The sequence below is a fragment of the Tubulanus polymorphus genome, chromosome 5 (assembly GCF_964204645.1).
Source record: "Tubulanus polymorphus chromosome 5, tnTubPoly1.2, whole genome shotgun sequence".
NCBI classification, from domain to species: Eukaryota; Metazoa; Nemertea; class Palaeonemertea; order Tubulaniformes; family Tubulanidae; genus Tubulanus; species Tubulanus polymorphus.
In genome coordinates, this window is record NC_134029.1 from 21,923,927 (window position 1) to 21,951,247 (window position 27,321).

The window sequence follows — 27,321 nt, forward strand, 5'->3', positions numbered from 1 at the left end:
ATTACAGACGTTGTTTGTGCCATAGTTGTTTTTTTATCGCATACTGTGATTTTTACGTGGTTTTAAAACCAGTTTTTACTCTAAATTCAAATTGATTAATCCTTACCGGCATGCCTGACCTTACCAATATCACAGTTACGGATGTCTTATTTACGTAATGATGCTCATTGTTTTTGTAAGTGTATTTTTATATGGACAGGAATGCCAGAGACTAGGTATATAAACGTGTTGAGTTTTAATGTTTGTAAAAGAAAAAAATGATGATTTTTACGTGTTAACCATCCGTCCAAAAATAAATGTGTCAGTTTTGTCATTTTAAAGTTTTCTATCTTCGGTTCCTCCCAAGATTCGACAGTTTAAAACGAAGTCTTACTGGCAGAAAAACCAGTTTCTTTTACCTAGAAAATCTCATATTTCAAAATTAATGATAACTTCATTGATGTTACGTAAATGGATTTGAATCAAATTTCGTATTCATGTTAAATCAAAGAATACCAACAGAATATTTGTGTGCTTAATTTTAATACAAGAACACGCTGCAGGCCTCAACAAACTGGGGTATTCTGTAGCGAGATAAATACAGGTTTCCTGGAAATTTTGACTGGCAAAATGTGAAAAATTCCACCCGACATAGGTCTATGTCAAAAGTCTATACAGTACTTCTTAAAGCAGTAAACTAATTATCAAAATTTTCTGGGGGACCCCCAGATCCCCCTGCAAGGCCATCGCGCCTCGGCGCTCTCCTAGACTCCCTCCACGTGTAATAAAGTGTCATTTTCATACGAGAAGAAACGCCCTTTCTCCCAGCCTGGATCCGCCCCTGCAGGGGAAACCCGTTATGACGATTTTGGCTTAAAACACGGGTCATCAATCTGCTGAAATGTAATGAGGTTTTGCGACACATCAAGTATAGATACGTATACATATATACGTCAATTCAAATTCAAATACGTCATATGAGGTTTCACAAACTATATTCAGGATTAAACTTCGGGTTAAAACCATTCCGTTGAAGCCATATGGTGAATTTTGAATAAGTAGCTGATTCAACGGAATGGTTTTATATATATATATATATATATATATATATATATATATATATATATATATATATATATATATATATATATATATATATATATATATATATATATATATATATATATATATATATATATATATATATATATTCAGTGATGTATTCATGTATTCGTGGGGCGCAGAGCGGGTGGGGTCGTCTGGCCGTCATTAAATCGGGTTTCAAATCGTGGTGTTTTCGTACGAGAGGCTACGATAAACGTCGACGTTTTCCTCGTCAATTGATCAACAAACTGGCTCGAAAATCGATCGTGAATAAATTCCAAAATATCGATAACTAAGATTTTTTAGTGGATAGCGCGACTGATCCGCACGCGCGGTAGCCAGTCAACAATAGTGTGTTGAAGATACAGACGTTTACTGCGGAGATTGAATTCAAGGCGACCAGGGCATTGATCTCGGAGATTCACGTGTTTTTTTACCATTCCGGAGATTCTGGGTCGAGTACTGCGTACAGATAATGGTGCCAATTAGATTGTTACATAAATAGATACTAAATTTGATTCGATTAATGGCACAAAGCCGGGCGTTAATCCGTATTTTTCGCTTCCGGTCGTGACCGTGCAATCGCGTTATCCGGCGGGCCATTTCAAGAACCTGCTATACCGATTTTTCGGAATTTTTATTTTCATAACATACGATTTTCGAGCTGACTCTCACTGTCTGAGTCATGATAAAAACGCCAACGTTTATCGATGCCAATATCTAATAACAATATGAAAAAGTACACATGTGCCAATTCGAAAATGCATTATTTTCTGGGCACAAAGGTTATCGTAGAGAGGAATTCAAATCGTAATTCTGACATCGTCTTCTTTTCCTCAAAAATCGTTGCAATTTTACATTAAAATCACATTCGATTGCTGTAGCGTAACGCTATAGCAATCGAGGATGTCAGTTATTTGATAAAACAGAACTAAACTATAGAAACTTGCTTATACCAAACACCGAGTAGAAATGTAGCATATCATCTATATATACTAGGTGGTTTAGTACGTCAACATTGTTCTAATTTGCCGACTGCGGTGTTCGGTGGTGGGTGGTGTGGTCTCGGTCACCACGCTATCATACCAGAATGATTACATGTCTTCTAATATGATCAATACATCGACCACGGAAGCTCCCTTTATAATAAGAATCTCATTAAATGCTATTTTCACATTTCTGTTCAGCAAGAAATGGAATTGATCGCATTACACGCGCATAGTCACAGCCGTTACATACCGCTGTCACCACCAGCCCCCTTCCGCGTACTCCGCACAATCAAGTCGCACTACCTTTACGTTCGTTCACATCTAATCGAGTGGTCCGCGGCAGATAATTATTGCATACGCAGATAGGCCGGGCATTCAAACTTGCAATTGACCTCGATAGATACGGAGTTTTTTACCATTCAAGTACGTACGTACGTTATATTTAATATCACGTGACACCCTTTTCCTCAGCATTCGGGCAATCAATAGTGGGGCGTTGTCAGTGGAGTGGTACCAGTATATTATCATTCCATACTTTGGATTACCGATTTAACTCTGGTAAGTCAAACTGTCATTATCCATAGTTATGTTATATTACATGATATCTGTTATGCGATACTCCATGCGATATGGCTATGGAGTACGCCACTATTGACAATCTGATATACCAACTATACTCATGCGACCTGATGTACATTATGGCATGCTGTTTATTTCATACATTTAGCGTATTGAAAATACAGATTGTCCTCCATATTGTGTGTTTAATACATGGGAAAACCAGACATGCGATGCTTCTGATTGGATCGCTAAAAACCGAAATGTTGGCCAGACTCCATCACATCGTTTCGTCAGTACATTTCATATCGAACAGTCAGTATCATCAACACATACATTCCACCTCGTATCCATGAGCAACTATAACTACAGCGCTGGTTTCTTCGTTTCCAAACAGCTTTGAAACCGAATGGGCCCATCAATGGCCTCTTCGGTTATTGGCATTCATATTAAATCACTAATCTATTGTTCGTCCTCATGTGATGCCTCATCCCCTGTCTTCGTTTAGTGTGGAATCATTTATCGTTTGGATAATAAGGAGCCTGATGTTGAAATGAGAACAATATCTAGGTAAACCTGTCAGCTTCGTATATCTACAGAAGACAACTTAACTGAAATGCTTTCGGTATATATACATCGCGTGGAGTATATATGTAGTGTACCTTCGTTTATTGCATTGTATACCTGTTGTACGAGAAATTTTTACAAAAAACGCTGCGAATGTGTAGAATCTCTACTCAGGCGCTCATGATACAGTAAAGCCTAGAAATACCAGCTAAGTCGTTTGACGAGTGGTATTCGTAGTGACTGGCTGAACAAAAATTGATTCGAGTGCTCCTTTCCATATTATATGGTCACTGACGAAATTTTCGGCGAAGGCAGGTAAATTTTCTATATGAACGATATACGAAATTAATTAATTTACACTTGAAAATATCAACATTCGAAATTGGAAAAAAGAAGATATAACGCGAATGTAACAAGGGATAGATGAGATAAGAAATATATACTTCAATTAAAGTGATCAAAAATCAGATCAATGATAACTAGCGATATTTTACATCGGAAGTCAGTTGTAAGGATAGCGTAATGAGGAAAATCTTTCATAATACGTTCGCATAGATGATATTACCATTTTATGAAATAAGCAAAAAAATGTATATTGTAATGTAAATGTATACATTTTATTGCTTGAGTATGGGAGTCGTCGGTGGAGACTTAAAGATATACTGAATTTCGGTTTTGTCAGATCCATGACCTAAAAACTATTGTATTTGTAACGCGAATCGGGTTTAATTCAATACGACACACGATCAGAATACAAGAAAATTCATGAAAAAACACGAAATTGATTTACATGACAAGTATGCACTATATTCTGCGTATATTCACTAATGTGCTGCTAAACTTATCGGAAAGGTATTATGGAAGATCCAACCTGGATTAGACTGACGTGCGACGGATATCGACCAATTCATTGTTAATAATAGATTTGACTTCGGTGCGCAATAAAACATTTATATATGGTACATATGGTACATTAATGGCTCGCCGTTGATGTAAGGTGCGTAGACATATTGTATTTTTCTAATTGAAGGGTTCAGGGACCTTGGAGTCTCCACGCAGGGACAATTTCCATTGGCTGAAATGCTTGAAAATCTGACAATTTTAACACACTGTATCGTGTCAAATGAATAAACCTTGAAACTCATCTCAATAATAATGGCTTTTAGACTAACATTTTGCAATTGAGTGTGCGCGGTTACGCATATTTACTAATATATAGGCTAAATACACGTGCGTGGGCTGTTGAACGCCCCCTGGTGAACAAACGAATAACCGTGATAGTCACTATATCATAGAAAATGTTATGAACCAAAACTTTGCAATTGATTGTGGTAAGAAAATATCTGTAGATACCAACATAGAAAAACTTGACGCCAAAGGACACCATCTTGTGACCGATCGGTCCAATCATAGACTATGAAAAAGTTACAGCATGTGGTCCAATCTGCCTTGTGATGATGGAGCTTTAGTGGATACAAAGATATATAAAACCTCAAAATAATTGATCGAAGCGTTTTCAAAATATGCCCTGAAAACATCTTCCAAAATTAACAACAAACAGTCAGCCATCTTGATTATGATTATGCCAATGGTTCGAGCGATTGAAAGAACGATAATTGAACGCTATAGCCCTGTGGGCTTGAAATTGGTGTTGCTTGAATGTCACATTTTAAAGCATGCATATCAATCACTCGGTTGGCACGGTAGATATAGTTCGATTTATCCAAAAACAACTAAATGGAATCCTGTCATTTTTAGTTAGTCTCAGGAATATATGATTCAAATGCGTTCACATTCTAGACATAAGACGGAGAAAATTTATCATGTCATAAGTTCTGTTTGCATGAAGAATAATTGGTATATTACGTCATACATGCATTGTAGAATTCAAAAGCTAATCATTGGTTCGTTATGTACTTATTTTTTTTAGATCGAAATAAATAATACAGATGAGTAATGATAGATTGGACCGCGTCGTTACCTGGACGACAGACGATGTGTCGGACTGGCTCGCAGAAAATGATCTCTCACAATACATCGAACTCTTGTGCGCCAAACACAAACTCGACGGAAAATCTTTGCTGACACTGACCGAATCAGATCTGCGTCAGCCGCCGCTAAATCTTGAAATCGTCGGTGATATAAAAAGACTTATGATCGGTATTTGGAAGTTGCAGAAGCTGAACAGCGAATCGTGTTACCTGTTAATGCCCGATGACAGCTCGTCTGCCAGTGACCGGTCGAGCAATGGATTTACTGCAAACGAATTTCATGATTTTGACCAAACGGATTCGTCCATTAGAATTATTAATCCTGAAATATGGAAAACCTTATTAAGTTTTTTGTACGCATTCACCATTTCGATGGTGATGAGCTTTATCGTATTTATATCTAATGAACGCATGCCGGATGGTCCTGTGCTTCCGGATATCGTGCTGGACAATCTACCGCGTATGCCATGGGCATTCAAAGCGACTGAAATACTAACCATGATTCTAGCATTCATGTTGCTATCTATATTATTTTTTCATAAACACAGGTTTGTAAACATATTTGAAATTCAAATCGACAATTTCCCCGGTCCCTAGCATGTATTGCATATAGTCGTGATTTGAACTTGACCCAAAATATCTGATGATTTTAATCAAATTTAAAACTTTGTATCTATGAACTGAAGGTACAGGTCGAGGTTACGCTATATATACTTTCTATACATGCAAAAAATGTGTTTGAAATAAATTGAGTTTCTGAATGATTCAGTTGTTAGCTGAGGTCACCTTATGGAGCTCAGTACTATGAATCTTTGACTTGAACTATAACCGGTTTATGAAAGTTTTTTGTGTGTATATTTCAGATTAATTATGCTACGACGTATGTTTTTATTGGGTGGTACAATATATTTACTGCGTGCTGTGACCGTTTTGATCACATCGTTACCCTCTACCGGAAGACACGTGACAGTGCGGTGTGAAGGACACGTACGTTAATTTCGAAATTCGTGAAGCAAAAACACATTCTTAAATTGTAGAACAGTTTGTCTAAAGTCGATATTCCCACTTTGTATAACGATAATTCCTGTCTTGTTCATTGCAGCACTACAGTACCACGGAAAAAATTAAAAAGACATTTATGATGTTGAAAGGATTCGGTATGAGTATCAACGAAGTAGAAAATTGTGGAGATTATATGTTTAGTGGACATACTGTTATATTGACACTGCTGAACTTCTTCATCGCAGAATGTAAGCAACGACATCGTGAGCAATTAGATTATTCAGACTATTCGCGCAGACCGGACATCTTAATCACTTCTCTTCTTTTTCAGACTGTCCATCGGGTTGGCCTTGGCTGTTAGTTCCCACCGTGTCCTGGGTTCTGAATTTGCTCGGGATGTTCTTCATACTGGCCGCCCACGACCATTACTCTATTGACATATTCATAGCATTCTACATCACTACCCGTCTGTTTTTGTACTATCACACGTTTGCCAATAACTTCTCACTGATGCAACGCGATCGCCGACGTACGAGATTTTGGTTCCCGTTGTTTTCGTATTTCGAATCAAAATGCGACGGTATCGTGCCGAATGAGTACGAGTGGCCATTGCCGTGGCCGAAATCTTTTAAACGATTTTTCTCCAACAAATACGTCCGAAACAAAGATCATAGATCTCTCTTACTTGTCTGTATGGATTGATAAAAAGCGATTTGTAATTAGAATTTATTTGCGGTAGGGCCGTCATTACTAGTATGTTGATTTATACAAAAATAATATCGCCACAGGTGATTGGGCTAAGGCCCTCGCTATGTCCACATTCCGCTTTAATTAAGCCGGCGAGTTATCGTCTAAACCGGGGTCCATGATGCGATGATTTTTGAGTATTGCCGGACAAATTTTAGGACACATTTGTCTCGTCTGTAAATACTTACAAAAAAGTGCTAGTCTCCTGGTATAAATGTACAACATAAAATGTTGATTTTTTTCACTCTATAAGTTATAGGTTTTTCATATTTTAATGATAATTGCTGTGTTTAGGAAACTTAGTTTATTTATCCGAAATGACAAAATATATATACGTAGCATAGTTATTTTCTCGAAACTAATTTTTTTTAGAACAAGATTAATTTGTTCTTACCATTGTTGTAGACATATAGATCGCTAAAATGGACTGTGTGCTAAACACAGCCCTACTTATGAAAATGCCCGTCCATTTCACCACTTCATTCGACAGAAAGTTATATTTTTCATACATATATATCCCTATTAGCTCCCACGCAAAAAGTCCACGCGTTACGTTAAACGTTACTTGTTATGTGAAGTAGTTGATTGTCCCGGTTGGATAAACTATGATACTTTACCCCGGGGAACGCTACATTTGACTGTTATTTTGCTGCTGGTTTTTACAGAACGGAAATTCTCGACGAATTGTAGAATTGTAGAATTTCCCTCCCGTCCTCGCCGTGTGAATAGATAGAAACATCGTTTTGCTTGAATATGATATCGACCACTTGCTATAGAGAAATGACCTGTTTATTTAAATCATGACTAAATTTCATCATTTATGAATTTCCACCATGCTTATTTCACTCCCATTTTCTACAACCACCTGTTACAATTCCATGTCTTAAATTCTAACCTATTTTCTGTACTAATAAGGAATGTATTTAAGTGTTATCTAAGGCTAATTATCACGTATTTATCGTCCAAACTTCAGTCCAAATAATTAGTGCCTTTTAGATTAGGGTAGATTAGATTCTGTTATGTTTGACTATAGCTTCTTTATGATCTAATGAACGTTTAATCTGTGCGGATCGAAAATCTCTACATTCCTAAACACACATCGTTACCCCATCCCCAGGCGAGTTATTGATAAAAAGGTTAATATAATAAAAGGTTAATATATATATTTATTGTTATAACGAACGCTTTTATGAATATTAAGATTACTTATATTATACATTGCCATCGCACGTATGGCTGACTCAGAAATTTTAAGTACAGTAGATTTCGCTCAAGTCGGATCTTATGGAGCCGTAAAAATGTTTCCGACTGGAGTGACATCCCAGTTGGATCCGACTTGGGCGGAGTTTACCGTAGAAATTATGCAGAGCTTGAATTTTATAGATTGTTTAACGTCGATGTGATACACAGAAATTATATTCTTTAATACGAAATAGATGAGCATTTCGGCCTACGAGACAACTTAAAAATATAGGATCGTTTCAACAAAGGTTGTTGTTGAAATTATATATTATGCAAAATCGTTGTTTATATGATGTATAAGCTTTCTATGGTCGGAGTTAATCTATTTTATACATGTGATTGCCGATACTCGGAGGAGTAATCAATGATCAAACAACGTCTCATATCGATATAAGGCAGTTTATTTATACATATATGATATATATGGTACATGTACTGGGGTATAATATTATATAAATGTAATTTCTGGGCGCTCCTGTCATAAGTATATAATTTGTATATTTATTATTTTCGATTAAAATATTGTACCGTGCGACCGAACTACGGTCAGCTTAGAAATAAAATGAACGGTTACGATTATTGAATCCTGACTTTTTGATCGACTTTTTCGCACCCGTGCCTTCGGTGGCGGCGTCGTGTGTGTTGGTTATATCTGCGCACGGGAACGCAAATTGCCGCCTTTAATCAACCTTCGTCTCACGACATAAGTGAGTGCCCCGCACAGGACCGAGTTCCACAGCTTGTGAGTTCCTAAGATTTGACCTAGAGTTGACTGAATAAAAATGAAAAATCTCAACTCAAAGTTTACTCTTGCTCCCAACTGTGGAACTGGATCCAGGAGACGAATCTAAAGAATTTCGTTACAAAATATATCGTGGTTGCGTGCGGTCGAGTCTCCGAAACTGCAAATCAAACCATGAACTGAAAGGACGTTTTGATGATAGAGCCCGTCCCACCATAATGGGTCAGTTGCTCAAAAGTTTGTTGGGGTTAACTGCTGACCAACCATGGTACGCGTTTGACCATCGTCCAGTCAACGGGGTGAATTTCTGAAAAGCGTTTTTTTTCTGCGACCTGCTGCAACTCGATTTCACATGAGATTTGAATCATTTGATGTTTTTACGGCCGGTGGCCACAATATACAAATTATGTATCACAAATAATTCCGGAATACAAACTTGACTCGGAAACCAGAGTCTGACTATTTATTGATGGATGAAAAATATACGCCGCGAAGAACAACTTAACGATTTGTAGGGCCCAGCAGTTGCATAGTGGATCTCCGACACCTGATGCATTCCACTTGTGAGTTTCTTAGTTATCTGAGTTTAAATTACTCGAAGTTCATTTCATTCAGGGGTCAAATCTTAACTGTGGAATTGGGTCCGGAACATAATCTATCATTTATTTAGACTTCGATTGAAACCGAATATTCAATAGATTATTTTTAATGAATGTACTTCGGTTTCGATTCAGGCCGCGTGTGCGAGAGTCCCGGTCGGCAGCCGCGGCAGGTGCCGTCGGTCAAAACGAATTAACAACGTAACAATATGAGATCATTAATTGAATTGAAATGAAATGATTATATGGGGATTCGACCTCACTTGTCATCCGGTGACGTATTGCGTAGAACCGTTACAATAAACACGCGTGTGGATTGATTCTATCAACGCGACGGTCGCGTGCGTCCAGGTCCAGTGTCCTCGTCGGACTTCATGAATTTACAAATAACGGCTTTACTTGATTTAAAATCAACATGAACTCAGTTCGTACGTATGCAATATTATACACCGAAATGATCTTTTTTGTAAATATTTAAAAATTCCTCCAGAATTTCTCGCTGTCACTGACGACTGACGACGAATTTTAAAAAAGTAGTAGGCCAAGCCAAAAAAGACATAACACTGAACAGGATTGAGTTTTTTGCACTTTCTCTTCAAATTACCAATTAGATCCGTTGGAGTATTTCACGGCGAAAGATGCCCGAAAATTACTCCGCAACAAGTTTGTTGTAATCATAGGCGATTCTCGTAAGTAGTAATGTCAATTTCCTCCTCGTGATTTAGAATCCTCATTTTCAGGATGCTGGATGGATGATAATGAGTATTTTGTTTTTTATCGGCTGCAGTTCAAAGAGGAAATTACAAAGATCTTGTTTGCTTGCTACAATATGATCGACACATGACAACTTCTGAAGCGAAGAAGAAAGTAAGCAACAAGTTGTGGATTGTTGAAAATTTTAGACAGTGTCTATTATGTCAGTGGCACTAAAGCTCCAATATTGATATATGAATAACATCTTTCGATTAATTTTCGTGGCAAACATTTCCAAAATTTGATGAGAATTCCCAAGCCAAAAATACTCTAATTTTTTGAGTGAATGGAATAAGGTATAAAAGCATAAATTTAGTTGAGCAACCGGACTTCAACTGTTATGTCAACTGTCACCATATTTTCACACCTGCGTGAATAGAATAGAGCTACTATGAAAATTATTTTACTAGTCCAGAAATGGCTATTTTTGATCTTGTGGTCTGAGGTTGAAATTTGAAATTATCAAATCGATAAAAATTGTAAAATAAATCAAGATTTCATGAATGACTGCAACTGACTCAAGATGTTGAAATTTGACTCTTTCGGTGGTTTGTTAGAAATGAACCAGAGAGACTACCATTAGGCTAGTTTCTTTGCAATGGATCGAGTTTAAGTCGCGAATAAATTTTTTCAGGGAGAGCCGACGCATTTGAATGATGAGTTGATCGAAGGAGGTAGATTGCATAATGAAACACACTATCGTGAAGTGAGACAGTATCAAACGTTATATCACCTAGTTCGGTTTTACTTCGTCACTCGATGCTACGGAGAGTACTTCGATACGATACTGAAAGATTTGGAAACCGGTCCCGAACCTGACGTTGTAATCATGAATTCCTGTCTATGGGACATGTCCAGGTTGGTTTCTTGAGTGACATTAGTTTTATAACTCTTTCATTGTTTCTGTATTTTCGTAAAATTTTTGTGTATATTTTGCTATTGGTTACTTCATGTTTTCAATGAGGATAAAAACTCAAACTCAACCGTTTTTGGCTTACACTTACACTTTTTCGTGAATCTGGGCCCTGATGGGATGTTAAGCTTAATTAACAGTTTTGTTAATATTTCATTTTGCATTACCTAGTGGATTTTCTAAAAAGAAAATTAAATAATGTTCATTTAAACTCCTGAAACGGGTTTGATATCTAACAATTTTGTAGGCCTAACTGTCTTTCATTCCTTAATAGTGGTTTTTAAAAACAGAAATATTCATTTTTACTTGTGTGAATAAGGTTAGGCATGATGTAACCTTTTTTTCTACTCGTTTTATGTCGTAGGTATGGACCGAGTTTCATGGGTCGTTATCAAGATAACATCGATCACTTGTTTAACCAAGTGAATAGCGTTTTACCGAAGGATACGCTGTTCATGTGGTTGACGTGTACGCCGATCGGTAGTAAGTCTCGCGGCGGATTTCTGAAGGATCGAATCCAGTGGAAAATGGATACGATGCGACTCGACATACTGGAGGCGAATTTCTTCTCGGCTCAGGCCGCGTTGACGCACGGGTTCGAAGTCGTCGACATGCATCGTTTCATGCGTAATTTCCTGCACCTGCGTTCGCGCGACGACGTACACTGGTTACCGGCGGGTAACAGACGCATAACGAATGAGATCCTGGCGCACGTCGCCAAGTTGTTCGGTTTTCCGGTTCCGAAGCCGGATTTCCAAAAGTACATCAGCCTCGTGCCGGCGCAGGTCGGCTTTCACGCGAAGCATAACAAAGCCGATATCGAATCTATTTCCGATATTGATAATAACAACAATCCGACGTTTTCGAGTTTGATGGGACCGGGACCGTCAGCGCGGCGTAGTCGTTCGATAAGTGTCGGAGACGCACCGATGCGAGCGATGAATTCCAATTACCCGATAGCTCATCCTCAGAACGATTTTACCAACGATATATTTCCCAGCGAAATGAACAATTGCAACAATTACATGCGTACGTTTCAGCAGCAAAACTACAATCACAGATTCGGTTTCGAGAAAGCCAACGCGAGGCACGCTCAACGAAATATGTCGCCTTTTAATCAACCTAGAATGAACAACGGCATGAACTATCAAAGCCCGTTGGGAAACTCTTGTTACGAAAACGGCTTCGACAATTTTAACAATTACGTTTTCACGCCGTGGGCCAATCAACAGCATACGAACATCATGCGTCCGATGCAGCCTCGCCTGAAGCAGTATAATCCCTACCTAAACTGCATTCCTCAACAGATGTACGGGCAAGGTCCCCGACTGCCGGCCAATCGCAATACTGTTTTCAACAATATTTGTAGCTGGTTTTGATTGAACTGGGAACGTTCCATTGAACTGATACTCGATTACGTATTTTATATGTTAACCGCCAGTGAAAGCATTTATTGTTTTTTGTTCCGTTTATAATGTGCCTTATTTCACAATTCAAACGTTATTTTTCATGTTTTTGTGCACTTAGTTAAAAAGCTAAGACAAGCTAAATGTTTTCGACCAACAATTCAATTGGCTTTTATTTGTGTCTATATTTTGTGCGAAAAGTACTGTAAGAAAACTGTGCTTCCTGCTTTGCTAGCGCATAATGATGATTCTAATGCTTAGATCATGGTTCTTACGGGTTTTGGAAAGTGGGAATTTTTTTCCAAGGCCCTTGAAAAGCTATGAATATTTTACACTATAATGCCTAAATGTCTTATTAGAGATTCGATAACAAACTTTATGAAAACACTTTTACAATGGTATTAATGATTGGCATTTATTTGCTTAGAATAGGCTTACCTTGCCTGTTCTAGGTTGGCGATGTATACCTTAGGGATATGGAAATTTTATAGTCTGGGTATGATGCAGAAGTTATGGGAAAATGAAATTGGGAAACCTGTAAAAACCCTGTTTGATATCGTTCATCGACAAGTTATTTTCTAGGTATCATCGGTATTATCTATCATGCTGCTTTGTTCAACTATTAATGATCTGCTTTACTTTCTATTTGTATAATAAGTTTTTCTTTGTAAATATGTTTTCGTACGATTGGTCGGGTCGATATGCATATTGCATAATTAAATATTATGAGGAAGCTCTCTGAAAAAATGCAAAAGCGGCTTCAGGGGATATTTTTATGCCAATTGTGTTCTTGAGTTCGGAAAAAGCTTGTATTGGAAAATTACTGAACTTAATTGTTGTAGATTCAAACCAATTTTTTTGTAACCTGTAGATATATGTGCGTATATTGTGAACAAATATGTTACAGATACGTAGTACGTTGAAAGAGATATCATTTTGTTGTAAGAATTTTAATTTTGCATTTACAGTTACCTATATCAATTTTATCCATTGTTGCCTAAACCAGTATTAACATGATATTGTATGTAATAGAGTGAATCTGAAGAGATTATTTACCAACAGCAGGAGAGTAGACAGTATTGAAACCTGAAAAAAAGCCATAATTATCCGTATAATCCATTGCCTTCCCAGTATTTGGTTAGAAATACCTCCACATATTTTTTACAGAAAGTATTAAGTAGTTTCCCAAGAGTTAGCATTTTAGCTAAACAAGTAGGAAGATCAGATCTTAAAAAATGTGATTGCCAGTATATATTGAGTATTATTGTAGTAGATAAAGTGTATTCTGGGTATGTTTAAATATGTTAGTATTTTTCTATTTTTATCATTATGCAATAATCTCAAATAGATTTAGTGTTGAATTGTTCATCGTTATAACTCAAATATATTGTTTCTGTACAAATATCTATAGCCAATATCCTCGGAAGTTCCTGTACAGTTTATTTTCATAACCCGTTTTATAAACAATTTTCGAAATATATCATAAGTATTTTTCAAGTGAAATTGCACTCATTTTCCTCTTTGGAGTAGAATACCACAACTGTTGATTTATTGTTCCTTCAACCCAATTAGCCCTCATCTTGTGGACATTAAAGGGCAGGCAGCTGGCCATTATTATACGGATTATGACCATGCTGGTGGTTGACTGACACATTCATTGTTTGTAGTAAGCCTATTTAGTGCTACTTTTGGAAAACTTTGTTAAGGCCCTGGTTTGAACTTACGTTTCATAAAAATGTCAATAAGTGCAAGAAAAATGCTACTTGTTGACTGAAAAATGTTTGTGTTGAGTAGTGCATTAACATTAACAATGTCCTGATACATGAATTATGACAAGTGACATGTATTGCTGCCGTGAGATCTGAGGCAAGTGCTAGCTACTGAGTTAAGAGTATTGATTAATATTATCCAATGGTCTAAATATCTTCGAGAATAAAACTTAATTGGCTATGAACTCTTCCTGTGGCATGTGGGTCTATCGCTTTACCGGATGCTAGTACATCGCCGAGAAAATAGTTCTATTTAAAATGGTTTGAAAATCGTTTTTGAAAGCAGATTCCCTTTTAAAAGCAGTTTAATTTGATACAATTATTCATCTAAACGAATTAATGTTGACTGATGAATGAAATTTGATTTCGAAAATATTTGTATTCCTCGCTTGCCACAGTAAAACAGCGAAATGCTGCGAATTCTCAGCCGTTCGGTGCTGCCCCTATGAATAACGATAACGGAATTTCTGCGAACCAAAATCGTAAGAAAAAGAATCGTAAAAAGCCGAATAACAACGGGTTTAATATTTTCAATTAACTCAACAAGTTTTTATTATAATCAATTGACCAAAAGAGAACAATAACTCGATGATTATGTGACAGTTTAAAATAGAGTATAACATACTTTAAAAGAAAGGATACTGCTAAAATCCATATTCACAAAATCGCACATAAATTGTAGACCAAAAATGTATTCTTGCAAGCAAAATATGCTGTTATTTGACTAATCCAGCAAAAGCATATTTACATGCTGCAACAACCAACAAGAAAAATTAAGTGGAGAGTAATTGCTATGATAAATCATAATTCTAAAACTTTTACATAATATATCTATATTGCTATTTGATATGTTAAAATCTGGATAAATTTGTCGCGGAATTAGATTAGTGTTAAACATGTATAAAACAAGTCTAATGTCTATAATCAGAATCAAATACCTTGTATTAACTAGGAATATAACTACCAGGCACAGAATTGCGTGCCTTGCAATTAATAATACCCTCAAAAAGAACTGTAATAGGACTTAATCCAATGCCATGTAGACAGCAATTACTCTGCATAGATATGTTAACATTACATGCAAAATACGAACGATTCATTGTTCTTAACCATGCTACATTATTACACAGCATCTTAGACATTATGTAACTTTTTAACCAAGCTCTCAAAACATGGACAGTTATGTATAGAATATGCCAACAATGATTTACTAATCTGCACCCAATCATAACTAAGTGGCTGTTCGTAATGCTAACACACACTTGATGAATAAAGGTAATAAATGGCAACTACAAGAATGTGATCAAACATCAAAATAACAAGGCAATCCAAAACATGTAGTTAGAATCATCTTTAATGAATGGGCTTCCTGGCACCAAATGAATTCATTATTGACAATGAGTAGTCGTAAATAAAGGCAGCATCTCTATTTCAATCTTCAAATTAAATTCCTTTCAAGAAACGAAGGAAAACTAGTTTTAACAATTCTACAGATTTCGGGCATCAAACATCTAAGTTGTCAGATGCCAATTTAGGAATTTTAGACCCCTCCCCCAATATGATCCAAGCTAAGTGATGGACTTCGAGCTAATGCATCTGATTTATGTGATATTTCTACCAGACTGGAAAATATCAGCCATGTTTAATAATTGTTGATATGGAACACGGCAAAAATCTCACGAGTGTGCTTACGAGGTCTAATAAAAATAGTTTGAAGCATATCGTGAAAATTGAATACTCTTATCACCATTTACAGAAGCCAGTCCCAGCAGTGCAGATCCAATTTTGACTACCTTACCAAAGAAAAAAGGTTCACCAACCCAAATTCGGTGAAAATCCAATTCAGGTTCCCCATATTTACCGGTAACCTTATTTGCAAAATTTACAAAGTCGTTTGAATTTTTTTCTGCTTTTCTTCAAGGGCATTTCACTTTTTTTTTAGTGCCTCACACGAGGGATGATATGAGACCCCTGGATCTGCCGTCATGGTGATGATATTTGAACTAAAGATCAGGGGTCAGTTGCTCAAAACTTTGTTAGAGTTAACCAGTTTATAGTTGACATAGTGACAATTAAAATTCATCGTTACTTTGGTACTTATCGTTAACCAATTTTTGAGCAACTGGCTCCTGTAATTCAGAACATAAATTTAGCTCTGAAATCTTACCGCTACTACATTGGTGATGGCTGAAGTGAGTGAAATTAATCTAATTCACATTCCTTAGTAAATACCTATACAATTTACGTGTATCAATGTATTTACATGAAACACTTATAAACTTTATATTACCGCTATGAACATTAATATACATATATATTTATATATTAGACTGTATATACATGTACATGTATGTAATAAGTATATCTTTTTCAGAATATAAATAAACTATTTCCTATTTACATCTTAATGTAGACTACAAACATCTCTCTTTCATACATTTATATACAGTATTTTCAATCGATATCACCTAAAAATCCTATATGTCTCAATTAAATCCGCTAAGAAACTGTGATATTATCCAAAAATTTCATTTATTTCGACCCATCTTGAACGATGATCATATCATATCACCCCTTGGGGATGTGCCATGAAAACATATGTATTTTTAAAGCTATTTCTCAGCTCGAAGCAGTGATATCGAATTTATTGTATCATACGTTTATTCTGGTTTAAGAATCGCGGTTGAGAGAAATGTGGATTGGTTGGAAAACTCAATTGAAACCTAATTTGAAGAGTTTGAAATATTATGAGACTTGCTTATCACATTTTTACAAATCATGTATCTACATTAGCACAAACGTCACCCAGAAGCATTCATTTATTTTCTGGCCATCTTGGATGGTGTGAAAAAACCCCTTCTTCTGCCTCAAGGTTATCTAACTCAAAGCTCTGATTTGGCCTCTAATATAGACATATAGTCATTTTTTGGTACAAAATAATGTTACACTGACATGTCAATATTGTAACATGTCTTCTTTTTAATATGGTTAGTCTAATCATGGATGTATAAACTAGTTTTTCTGTCCATGGTCTAATGACATGTCATACATGCATGCGTACAAGTTTGAGACAGTTTATGTTAATTATTCTTAATCAACGTTACTACTATAAACTATATACCGTGTGTTTATTTCAATCAACAGATACAATAGAATCTGTGGTTGGATTTAACTTTTATGAACTACTCTAAAACTCAACAAATATCTAGGTACTATACTTATGTAAAAATCAACAAATAAAAATTTCACAAAAAAGGATTGCACAATTTCAGCAAAACATTCACCCAGCCGATCAAGCGTCAGGCAGCCGTTGATATTGAATATCTATTCATATTGCTATCAGATATGTACATATAAGTGGAAGCTACTAAAATTATGATAAATGACGCGATAGTTGTTGGCACACAGGCGGAGATGGTAAAATACCTGGGCGGAGTTATAGCTGTCTATCATTTTCATTATCAAAGTACAAGGTTTTCATTTTTATTGACGTACATGTACAAAGATTATAAAGCTATAGGTTTTTGATATACACAATGAAAGTACAGCTGATCATCACAACACATAAATCTAAAGCTTTTCGAAAAGAACTGATGGTAAAACCGGTTCAACAACAAGACATGATTAGGCTGAATAACTAAGCGATGACTTAAAATCTTTCTTCACAAACTGTGAAGTAAATTAACGCATACGTTAGGATTTTCATAAACACAATGAGACAATAACAAGATGACAATAATGATAATTTTTGTACTAATTTGCAAGTCAATTAGCAACATATAAAAAATTCATATAGTATGATTGAACTTCTTCTGATTTGACGAATGCCTCGACATCGTTTGAAAACTATTTTACCGCGATCTGCATATAACCGTGTATCTATAAAATAGTTACAGTCTGGTCTGACGGCCCGATGTATCGACGAGATTGAAATTACTCGTTTTTTCTTTGAAACATTTCTCGCAGAGGAAATCGTATTCCTCTCGGCCGAAGAACGGACATCGCGACACGCGACACCTGTAGTTAACGAACACATCAGACGCACCCGACCGACGAGGAGACGAACCGCCGATGTGATTTTGAATCGGGATTTCACGAACGACATTTGGCACCTTTTTAGCTGCAGTTGCGCCACTGATGTGCAATTTATCGATCACATGATAATCGACGTTATCGTATTCCGAACGCCTGTTGTAGGCGGGTAATTGCTGCGGGGAACTACTCAAATAATCAGATCGCTGATCAGCAGTGACATAGTGAACCGGAATCGTGACGCCGCCCAATTCCGCCGGTCCGAGTCCTCGAATACGTTGACTAGGGCTACCCGGATACGCCTTACCCTCGTCGTACGACGGTGGAAGAGCGGAAACGCGTTTGACGGTCACGTCCGGCGACGCTGAACCGTTATAAAAGGTCGAGTTCTTCAGTTTTATAGTAGAAGGCATGTTAGCTGACCCGAGGTTATTGAGAACGGGTTCTTCGACCGGCGGATAAAGCCGAGCCTTATCCGACTCACCAGCACCGTAGCTAATAGTTACCAGGTTAGTCTTTGCGTCTTTATGGACAGTTTGCGAATTCTGTAAATTTAGAGCTTCCTGTTTCTGTTTCGCGAAACACGACGAACACAAATACGACGTTTCATCCGTACCGAACATGTTACAACCGGGCGTTATGCACTCGACGGTGATATGCTCTCTCGAGAGACGACGTTGTTCGCAGACTTTCTTCATTTCGATCGCTTTCTTCGTTTTCAGTTCTTTATCGATTTTAAAGCGTTCTTCGGCGGTGTGAAGATAATTACGTATCATCTCCTCCTGATACGGCGTACGTTTCGGATGCATCTTCGCCGCCAGGATGTGATCTTTATCCTTCAACATTTCGATCGTCAACGTCAGCTTCGTCGTCTGCGTCTGAATTCCGCCGAGCGAATTACGCCGCGCGTTATTCAGCGTCACCGGCGTGGCGTCCGTCGCCATGTGGTGCTTCATCGCTTTGCCGATGCCTCCGAGGTTCTTTTTCAACTTTTTGCTCATAGTTTTACCGATACTTCCGAAGCTCGTGGCGACTTTTTGCATCTGTTTTGCCACTTTGCTTTTCTCTTTGCCCTGGCTGTCTTCGCTTTCGCAAGAGCCGCTGCTCGACTTGCATTCGTCGCTGTCGTTAGTGCTGACGCTCTCTTTACTGGTTGTTAGATTATTCAGTTCGTGTTTCGGTATCGGCGCTCGGTATATTTCGACGTACTGCTCGATCAATTTCAGTTTTTCTTCCGCGTTCATCTCGTATTCGTTCACCTTCTCTTCGTCGTATTCGTCCTTTCCCCAAATGAAATCTTTACCGGGGTCGATCGAAAACTGAAGCGGAAGAAGCTTGAACTCCGGATCGACGAGGGGAATAGATGCTGAAAGTAAACAAATCGTCAATTGATAAAACCAAAAATACACATCTAAAACACTTAAACACAAGCCGCAAGCCACATGTTACGCAAGATGGGTACAGAATTTTTCCAGCATGTATATAATATGTAGAATATTAGTAGTTGTCATTGCATCACAAAGCACTTGGCACACCTGATAATGCAATATATGTCAAACCAACATTGTGACAGTTAACAGAAATTTTCAGTTCATCCAAAGTGCCACATACGTTGTATTTCAGTAATTCGGTATTTCCCTAAATTGATCTCTGTAGTACGGGAATTATGCTAGAAATGTCTAGAGATATACTCTCAGCATGAAAATGAAAACAGAAAATCCGTTTGGCATTCGGTGCTGCAAATGACTTCCGGATCGACAGTGAGCGTTTAATGCTTTCAGGACTGATTCAGTGGTAAAGAAAATGGTAATTCACCCGAACCTTACCTTCGGGTTGATATCTGATATCGGAATTCTGTTGCTCCATCGCTACTAACGCAGAAAAGTGTGCGGCATCGTAGGTCAGTACGAGTGGAGATCTTCGACGCAGTTTATGATTCTGACACTCATAAGGCAGGTAAATTCCTCCGAACGGAATAGGCGCCAAGGCTTCACCGTTACAGTCCTTCAAAATCACATCAGCAACAATGATCACCGGTCTACGAAGTACGTGCGCTAACACGAACACGTGAATTTCTTCTAAGCTCTCGTAAAATGCTGGGTTGTCCTCATTTAGGCGCTCCATTGCGCTGAAATAACAAATTTTCAGCATTGTAGAAAATGAACATTGCAAAATAAATGGATCGATTTAGGATATTTCATTAATCGTTATTTCATTTGCATGTATTTTCTTTTCGAGTGATAACTTTCGGAGAACTGAGGTGATTAACTATAATAATAACAGTGACATTCAATCCAATCGAATCTAGTATCCAACTGCAAAATAGAGCGTCTACAGAGACAAAAAGTAGCAGAATAACATATAGTCCGTTCTATTGTGACTCTGTTCATACGAAATGTGCTTCTTGTGAGGAATGGCGTTCATACCGATTCAACCATCTAGGCTAACACATAGTTATATACGGTAGACATACGTGATGTGAGTCGCTCTAAACACAAACTCATACCTCGTTTTTCGCAAAACGAACGAATAGCGTTCATTTGAAAAGGTTTCGACTATTTTCTGGGACACCCTGGTCAGAGTAGAGAGGAAGACGGATATAGTTAACAATTCACATCTCTACGTGAAATGCTTTAATTGAGATTATGAGATGGTTAAGTATTACGTACCCCTTAGTGGCTGCACTGTCGCAGCAACTCGCGCGGCTGCCAGCTCGAGTACGGGGCTTCGTCGACGCTAAACGCAACACACCCTCCCATTCTTTCTCCCATTCCTCCTCGGAGTACACCAAACCAGCCTTAAATACAAATCAACCACAACTAGAATAGCAAAACTCAGATACGAGTCGATAAGCCATGACTAACTGCAAACATTTGATAAAAGATAACAGAAATTGTACGTGGATGAATTGTGCAAATATTTGTTTTATGATAAAAAATAACAGAAATTGTACATGGATGAATTGAAAAGTCAGAGAAGGCGCTAGAAGTTTGAAATCTTGCTGACAGAGTCTTTTACTTCAATACCCTCAGAATTGACTTGAATCCTGAATTTTCTAATAACAAAACAACAAACAAAGATAGTCACCTCTTTGTTGATTTGAGTTTGTTGCCATCGCCATCGTCGATAAAACGGACCGTGAGTATCTCCGCCGACGAGTGCATCGTAAAGCGCTTTTCGTAATGTCAGCCGTCGATCATGAAATCCCCACATTCCTGGAAAAAACGTTCGAAAAATTACCATCGCGTTGAACTGGACTCGAAAAAAAGTTTAGTCGTTGTTTCGAATTTACCTAAAGAAGCAGCGTGTAAGAGACAGTTTCCATCGCCAGTCGTAGCCAGAGGCAATAAACGCTGACAGGCTCCAGTATCAGCCCACCAATTCAAACGACCTTTAAATAGATACAGTACAATCACAAAATTCTAATACACGACATTGATTAACAACTTGTGATGGTCCAGACAGACAATGGCACTGTTCATTGTAGAGAGGATCTTTTACTTGAAAAATTAGCAGAAAGTTTTGATTCCGAGAAAAAAGTGTTTGTTATGGGAGATATTCGTAGTGGAGAGATGTTCGTTAGGGGAGGTATTACTGAACATTAAATAAACGAGGTTACAGCTCAGTATATTTACCAGCTTGTTCCAATGATACCAGTGTGGAGGTTTCGATCAGATCTTTTTCTAAGAAGCCTCGATAATCTTCCGGATATACGGTCAGATCTGGCAGGAGAAATGTATATTCGGGAGTCTCTTCTAAATACGGCGAATGATCCTGACTAGATTCGCGAATATCGCTGAGCACGACATGTCGAGCTCGATCGATTATTGGAACATTGTCCGTCGCTCTAGAAATCCCGCGTTTAAGTTTCTTCGCTGAAAAATTTGAAAAAAAGCTATTTAGCATAAGACAGAAAACAAGAGAGTGCTACATCAAGGGCTAAGCAGGCGCGTTGGAAGCAATATTTTATTGCAGCGGCCAAATGCCGATTTTGGACAGGTTCTAAATATTTCCGCGGCGAATTGACTTAATTTCTTCAAAAACGTGGTATTCAAAGAAAAAAAAACATCGTTCAGTAAATAATTGCCGCGGTTTTCGACGCTGCCGTTACTGCACTTCCAACGCCACTGCTAAGACAGTTCATTCTGACCCGTAGTGTGTCGGAGGGGTTCACTTTTTAATTTGACTTGGACTGTGAGGGAGTATGAAATTTTGAGGCTCAGAGGTGGCCTTGATATAAAGAAAGTCTGAATAAATGAACAAATTTACTGTATATACTGGTACATGCATCATGTAGTAATAGTCGAAGAGGAAGTAACTAAGCTTAATAATCTAAAATCAGAAACGAGCGAGTCCCCTCCTTCCATGCTATGGGCTTATTATTGATAGATAATTCTCAGTTACCAAGATTATTTCAGTAAAACTGCGACACGTAACCGGATAACCTGATAATTTCAGGCCAATGATATTCACCAACACTCGTATAAAATTGTAGATCATTTGAAGTTCAAATAATCTTAACCACTGGACAATTAATTATCAGTTTGATTTGATGAATCCCCCGATGAATATCGTCACTTACTCGGCCCGTCCTCATCGATAATAGCAGTTGATTTCTGAAGTGGAGGTTTGGCAGGAGAGTTTGCTGGTGATGCAGTTCGTCTGATTACTGTGGTTGTAGTCGTAGTTGTTGTAGTCGGTGCGGTTCCTGACGGCATCGTAGAAGCCGCTACGTGAATATTGTAAAACGCTGCGCGCGCCGCGTCTAGATCCCAATTCTTTCCTGAAATGATATACATTATTTTCATGAATTTATTTATGACGCAGAGTTCAGAAACGAATTTTTCCCAGGGGGGCCGCGTGTCCGTGAAAAGATCGCTACGGAGACTTTTATTATAGACGGGACCGATAAAACAATCCGACTACTTAAATAATGAACAAGCGATGGCTATAAATAATCAATGTCGTTCCATAATCACCACACAACTAATCAAATAAGTAACCTCTAAGCTCTAAGCACTAACCGGGGTATCGGGGTGTTCATTACTGAGACCCGGAATCTTCCGTCCCACGGGAAAAAAATCACCTCGCTAATGCTGCTGCGATTAGCATTACAGTACACGCTATCAAATAGTAACCACTATGTAAAGTGTTTTGTATATGAATAAGACTGTCCACTGTCCATCCACATGTTCCTATCTAATATAATACAGTAAACCTCCCCTAACTCTGACAAACTGGGACCAGCAAAATTGATTCGAGGTAAGGATAGAAAATACGTTAGGAAGACAGAAAAATGATTTCGTTTTTGACCGCGTTAGTCAAAAGTCTTGCCCCAGGTTTAGGCTACAGTATGTCCTTTTACAGACATTCAATACAGTCTCAATAATCAATCCACTAACGTATATGTTATCATTATGTTTCCAGTATAAATGATACATTAAAATTCTCATAAACACAAGGTACACCATTACTACAAATCATCACAACTCACCTTCCAATATATCCTTTGCCAGGCCAGGATCGGCATTCGTTTCGGCGATGAACTGCGACAACTTTGAATCCATTTTCCCTCCATAGAGACTATCACCATCCCTACAAATAGATGCATTTTGAAATCATGAAAAACCTCGAACAACCTTTTATTCTTTGCGAAGATTTCATGGAATCGGAGATAAGTTTTAGTTTTTTGATGTTACTTGTCAGGCTGAGAACATTTTAATCAGGAATCTAAAAAGAAACAATTATCACTGCTGAACACCAACGCAACTCTACGTCTCATTCGAGTTGGTGCTCTGAAGAAAATCAAATAAAAACACTACGCAACCGAATATAAGAGTCGTTAGCGAAAGATAGCGAGGCATGAAATAGCAATTACTGTCTCAATGAACAAGAGTGGATTTACGATATTAACAGCAGTTGTATGCGCAAATACAAAATCAACAAAATAACCTTCCGAACAAAACATTTCCCATGATTAATCCTCCTACGACAAATACCGAATTATTATCAGATAGAAAGCAACACTTCGTTGATGGAGACATCCCTTAACGAAGGGATGAAAATAAATGAGAGTCCTGAAATCATTGAAATTATGAATTAAGACGATATGACGCCGATGTTTTACGCATCACGTATCAAACCGTCCAACCGACCGGATATATCCCGAACAAAAAAATCTCAAGTAGAAAGTGTTCAGCAATCCTTATAGCGGTCTGCAAAATCGATACAGCACATTGTACATTTTGCTTCAGCACGCCTACTGCCTATCAATACTATATAGGCAACAGGTGTCATACATACACTGAGTGTGGCGCCGTGTGAGTCAACCCTACAGCAAAGTAAATATGACATGTATCCAGGGTCGTTAACTACCAATAATTGAATTATATATAAACCAATCAGTTGCTGTACGACTAGAATTTAAAACCGTGTAAAAACAAATCGTTAAGTCATCGATATGATTTCAAAGAAATCTTAATGTTATTCTTAACATTAAAGATTACATCGGAAAAGTAGATCGAGTTCCCCTCACCTCTAAGTAGTACAATGAGTAGGAAGAATATCTGAGATTTGAGGTGCGTTTTCTTTATTCCAAATTGAGAGAGAGTCTTAACCTTGCGAAAGTCTTAATCTCACGATAAGACTTTCTCTCAATTTGGAATAAAGAAAACGCGCCCAAGATCTCAGAAAGATTACATCGCGCCGACCTACACAAGACACGCATTGTTTTCTCAGTAAAAATAGGGCCCCTCTTTTCTAATAACATGGATCGTGAACATAAACTGTATTTGATCATTACCTATCAGTGATATCATACGCTTGATTAGTGTGTTGTTTGGTACTGCGTTCACCGCCGTATGGCGAACTATTTCTTTTCAATTTCGGCGACGGCTTATTGTCGGATATCGACAATACTTCGCTTTTGCGTACTTTCGGCGATTGCTGCGGCGCGCGTCGCGGATTTCTCGGCGAATTCTTCGGGGACGAACGCGGCGACGACGATTCGCCCCCGATGCGCAAAAATCTCGATTTATTGCTGCGCGGATTTTTCGGAGAACATTCCAGTTCGCCGATAAACGTTTCAGTTTGAACGAGCCTCTCAGCCGCAGTCTGAACGTTATGTTTCGTCTTCGGACTGTGGGAACCGATTGAATGCGATGAATGGATTTTCAGCTGCGGGCTTTTAGATCCGACTTCAATTTGACCGGCGACATTAGCAGACGACGACGACGCAGCCGTTCCCATTTTTATCCGGTCTTCCTCGGCGTCTGACAGTTTTTTTAATTGATATGATTTCGATGGAAACATCGAATCAGATATTAGTCACGCAACGATACGAACAACAATAGCCTTCTTGAAGAAATATTCTCGAAATAGATTTGTTAAAAACTCGTTGATCCTTGTTTATGAATAATATCCACGAAAGTCATTCCAATAGCTTCACATTTATAAACATCGTATCACGCTTTATTTCAAATATCTCGAAATGAATATCCGGCAATCCCGTCGTCTTGATCTACTCGAATTAGATTCATAAAAACAATCCGCACAAATGAATATCCATTATTCCACATTCAGAAGAGTCCGATTTCACACATAATTTGAAATGATCATTTTTACGAATAACTGCCAATCCTATCAACACGACTCACAAACGACTGATCTAATATTAGGTTTAACAAATCAGTGCAAATGTATGATATACAATACAATTTTGTATGACATAAAATCGGTCGTATTTGTTTGTCCTATTATTAGCATGTACTAGGCCACTGCAGTGCTTAAGAGTATTCAAGTAAACCTCGCGGAATGTTGTCGTCATTCACAGGTATATGTGTGACGTTATTTTCAACAAAATAGAATTTCTATCTATTGTTCAGATGAAATTGTTGGCCTCATTAGTTCGAATAAAGGCCAAGTAAAAGCAAATATTGAAAAGAAAGTTCACCTAAACCAGACCCCGATGGTTCACCTATAAAATTAATGAATGATTAAGGAAAGTCTAATTATCAAAGGGGCCTCAAATGGTGGCTTTAATGATTGTACATCTGTTTTATGATTTATGATGATGTTCTTTATTTATTCATTGAAAACTGGAATCGAATAAAGCAATTTGTCAATTACTGGTGCCTGTCACACGTTGAGCCTTTGATAAATTGCACCAGATCATAGAATAAGTGGCTAATGATTGAACTAAGAGATTGTCAACGAGGCTAATGAGTGAACTGTTAAAATATTACGCAATCGGAAAACTATTTTCCAATAATTTCTTCTCGTCAATTATTGAAGATATTGACAATACTTTGAATAAATACACTGTTGCAGTTACCAGGTACCAGTTAAATTATTCATCATTAACTAGGCCCACTACACTACAGGATCTATAGTAGTTTCAAAGACCCAGTTTACTCCAACCAATATTATTTATAGACCTATTTCATTTGAGTGAACTTTTTGGTGCACCTGAAAATCTTTCATTTAGGCTATACATGTCAATGTTGCAATTTTATTTTACAATACAAAGCAGCTTGCAATCCGACCAACCAGAAAGTATATTAACTTGGTTTCCCAAGTAGGGTAATTTGACAAGCAGCAAGAGAAACGAATGAATCGAATGGATGGTTGGTTCCGGAATTTTCTGCCTCTTCGACTTCTGATCATTTTTTAGTAAAGACATAATCAACTGCATAAATAAATGAGACCGAGTAATAATACCCACCTATAAGTACTACTGCTACGTCGCTCCGATTCTGTATGTATTTATCCGATATTCTTATAATATTTAGACTTTCAAGCGTAGTAGATTCGCAAAAATACCTGCGGCCATCTTGTCGTTCCTTCAGCTTATCATTCCAAACAATCGATATAGATGGCATTAGTTTGTTGGTCATCCCGTCATTGAGTATCGTAAACTCCCGTTACCGG

General features: G+C 37.7%; 3 protein-coding genes across 9 annotated transcripts; 2 read left to right on the forward strand and 1 right to left on the reverse strand.

Annotated features, from left to right (window-relative positions):
* The first annotated feature begins 2,346 nt into the window (after positions 1–2,346).
* Positions 2,347–8,709, forward strand: LOC141905285 (sphingomyelin synthase-related protein 1-like). 3 transcript variants are annotated; one of them, XM_074794114.1, is made up of 5 exons: positions 2,347–2,630; positions 5,128–5,736; positions 6,052–6,175; positions 6,291–6,438; positions 6,522–8,709. In XM_074794114.1, the coding sequence occupies exons 2-5, from the start codon at positions 5,147–5,149 to the stop codon at positions 6,890–6,892; spliced, it is 1,233 nt and encodes a 410-aa protein (XP_074650215.1). In that variant the 5' UTR covers positions 2,347–2,630; positions 5,128–5,146; the 3' UTR covers positions 6,893–8,709. The 3 variants fall into 3 exon arrangements, with proteins under 3 accessions (XP_074650215.1, XP_074650216.1, XP_074650218.1); XM_074794115.1 differs by having other exon boundaries at positions 2,347–2,495; XM_074794117.1 differs by lacking the exon at positions 2,347–2,630 and adding an exon at positions 3,491–3,512.
* Positions 8,710–9,860: 1,151 nt separating this feature from the next.
* LOC141905501 (PC-esterase domain-containing protein 1B-like) lies at positions 9,861–14,034 on the forward strand. Its single transcript, XM_074794372.1, has 5 exons — positions 9,861–9,948; positions 10,132–10,209; positions 10,308–10,387; positions 10,908–11,131; positions 11,551–14,034. Exons 1-5 carry the CDS (start codon positions 9,936–9,938, stop codon positions 12,563–12,565), a joined length of 1,410 nt encoding a protein of 469 aa, XP_074650473.1. The 5' UTR covers positions 9,861–9,935; the 3' UTR covers positions 12,566–14,034.
* Positions 14,035–14,933: 899 nt separating this feature from the next.
* On the reverse strand, positions 14,934–27,234 carry LOC141905575 (OTU domain-containing protein 7B-like). Of its 5 annotated transcripts, none has more exons than XM_074794494.1 (9): positions 27,116–27,234; positions 23,888–23,988; positions 22,976–23,176; positions 22,029–22,268; positions 21,686–21,784; positions 21,481–21,608; positions 21,063–21,190; positions 20,220–20,521; positions 14,934–19,759 (listed from the first exon to the last, which is right to left on the reverse strand). In XM_074794494.1, the coding sequence occupies exons 2-9, from the start codon at positions 23,958–23,960 to the stop codon at positions 18,252–18,254; spliced, it is 2,679 nt and encodes an 892-aa protein (XP_074650595.1). In that variant the 5' UTR covers positions 23,961–23,988; positions 27,116–27,234; the 3' UTR covers positions 14,934–18,251. The 5 variants fall into 5 exon arrangements, with proteins under 5 accessions (XP_074650595.1, XP_074650596.1, XP_074650593.1 ...); XM_074794495.1 differs by lacking the exon at positions 27,116–27,234 and adding an exon at positions 24,393–24,651; XM_074794492.1 differs by lacking the exon at positions 27,116–27,234 and adding an exon at positions 24,346–24,651 and having other exon boundaries at positions 20,220–20,499; positions 21,074–21,190.
* Between the last annotated feature and the right edge of the window lie 87 nt (positions 27,235–27,321).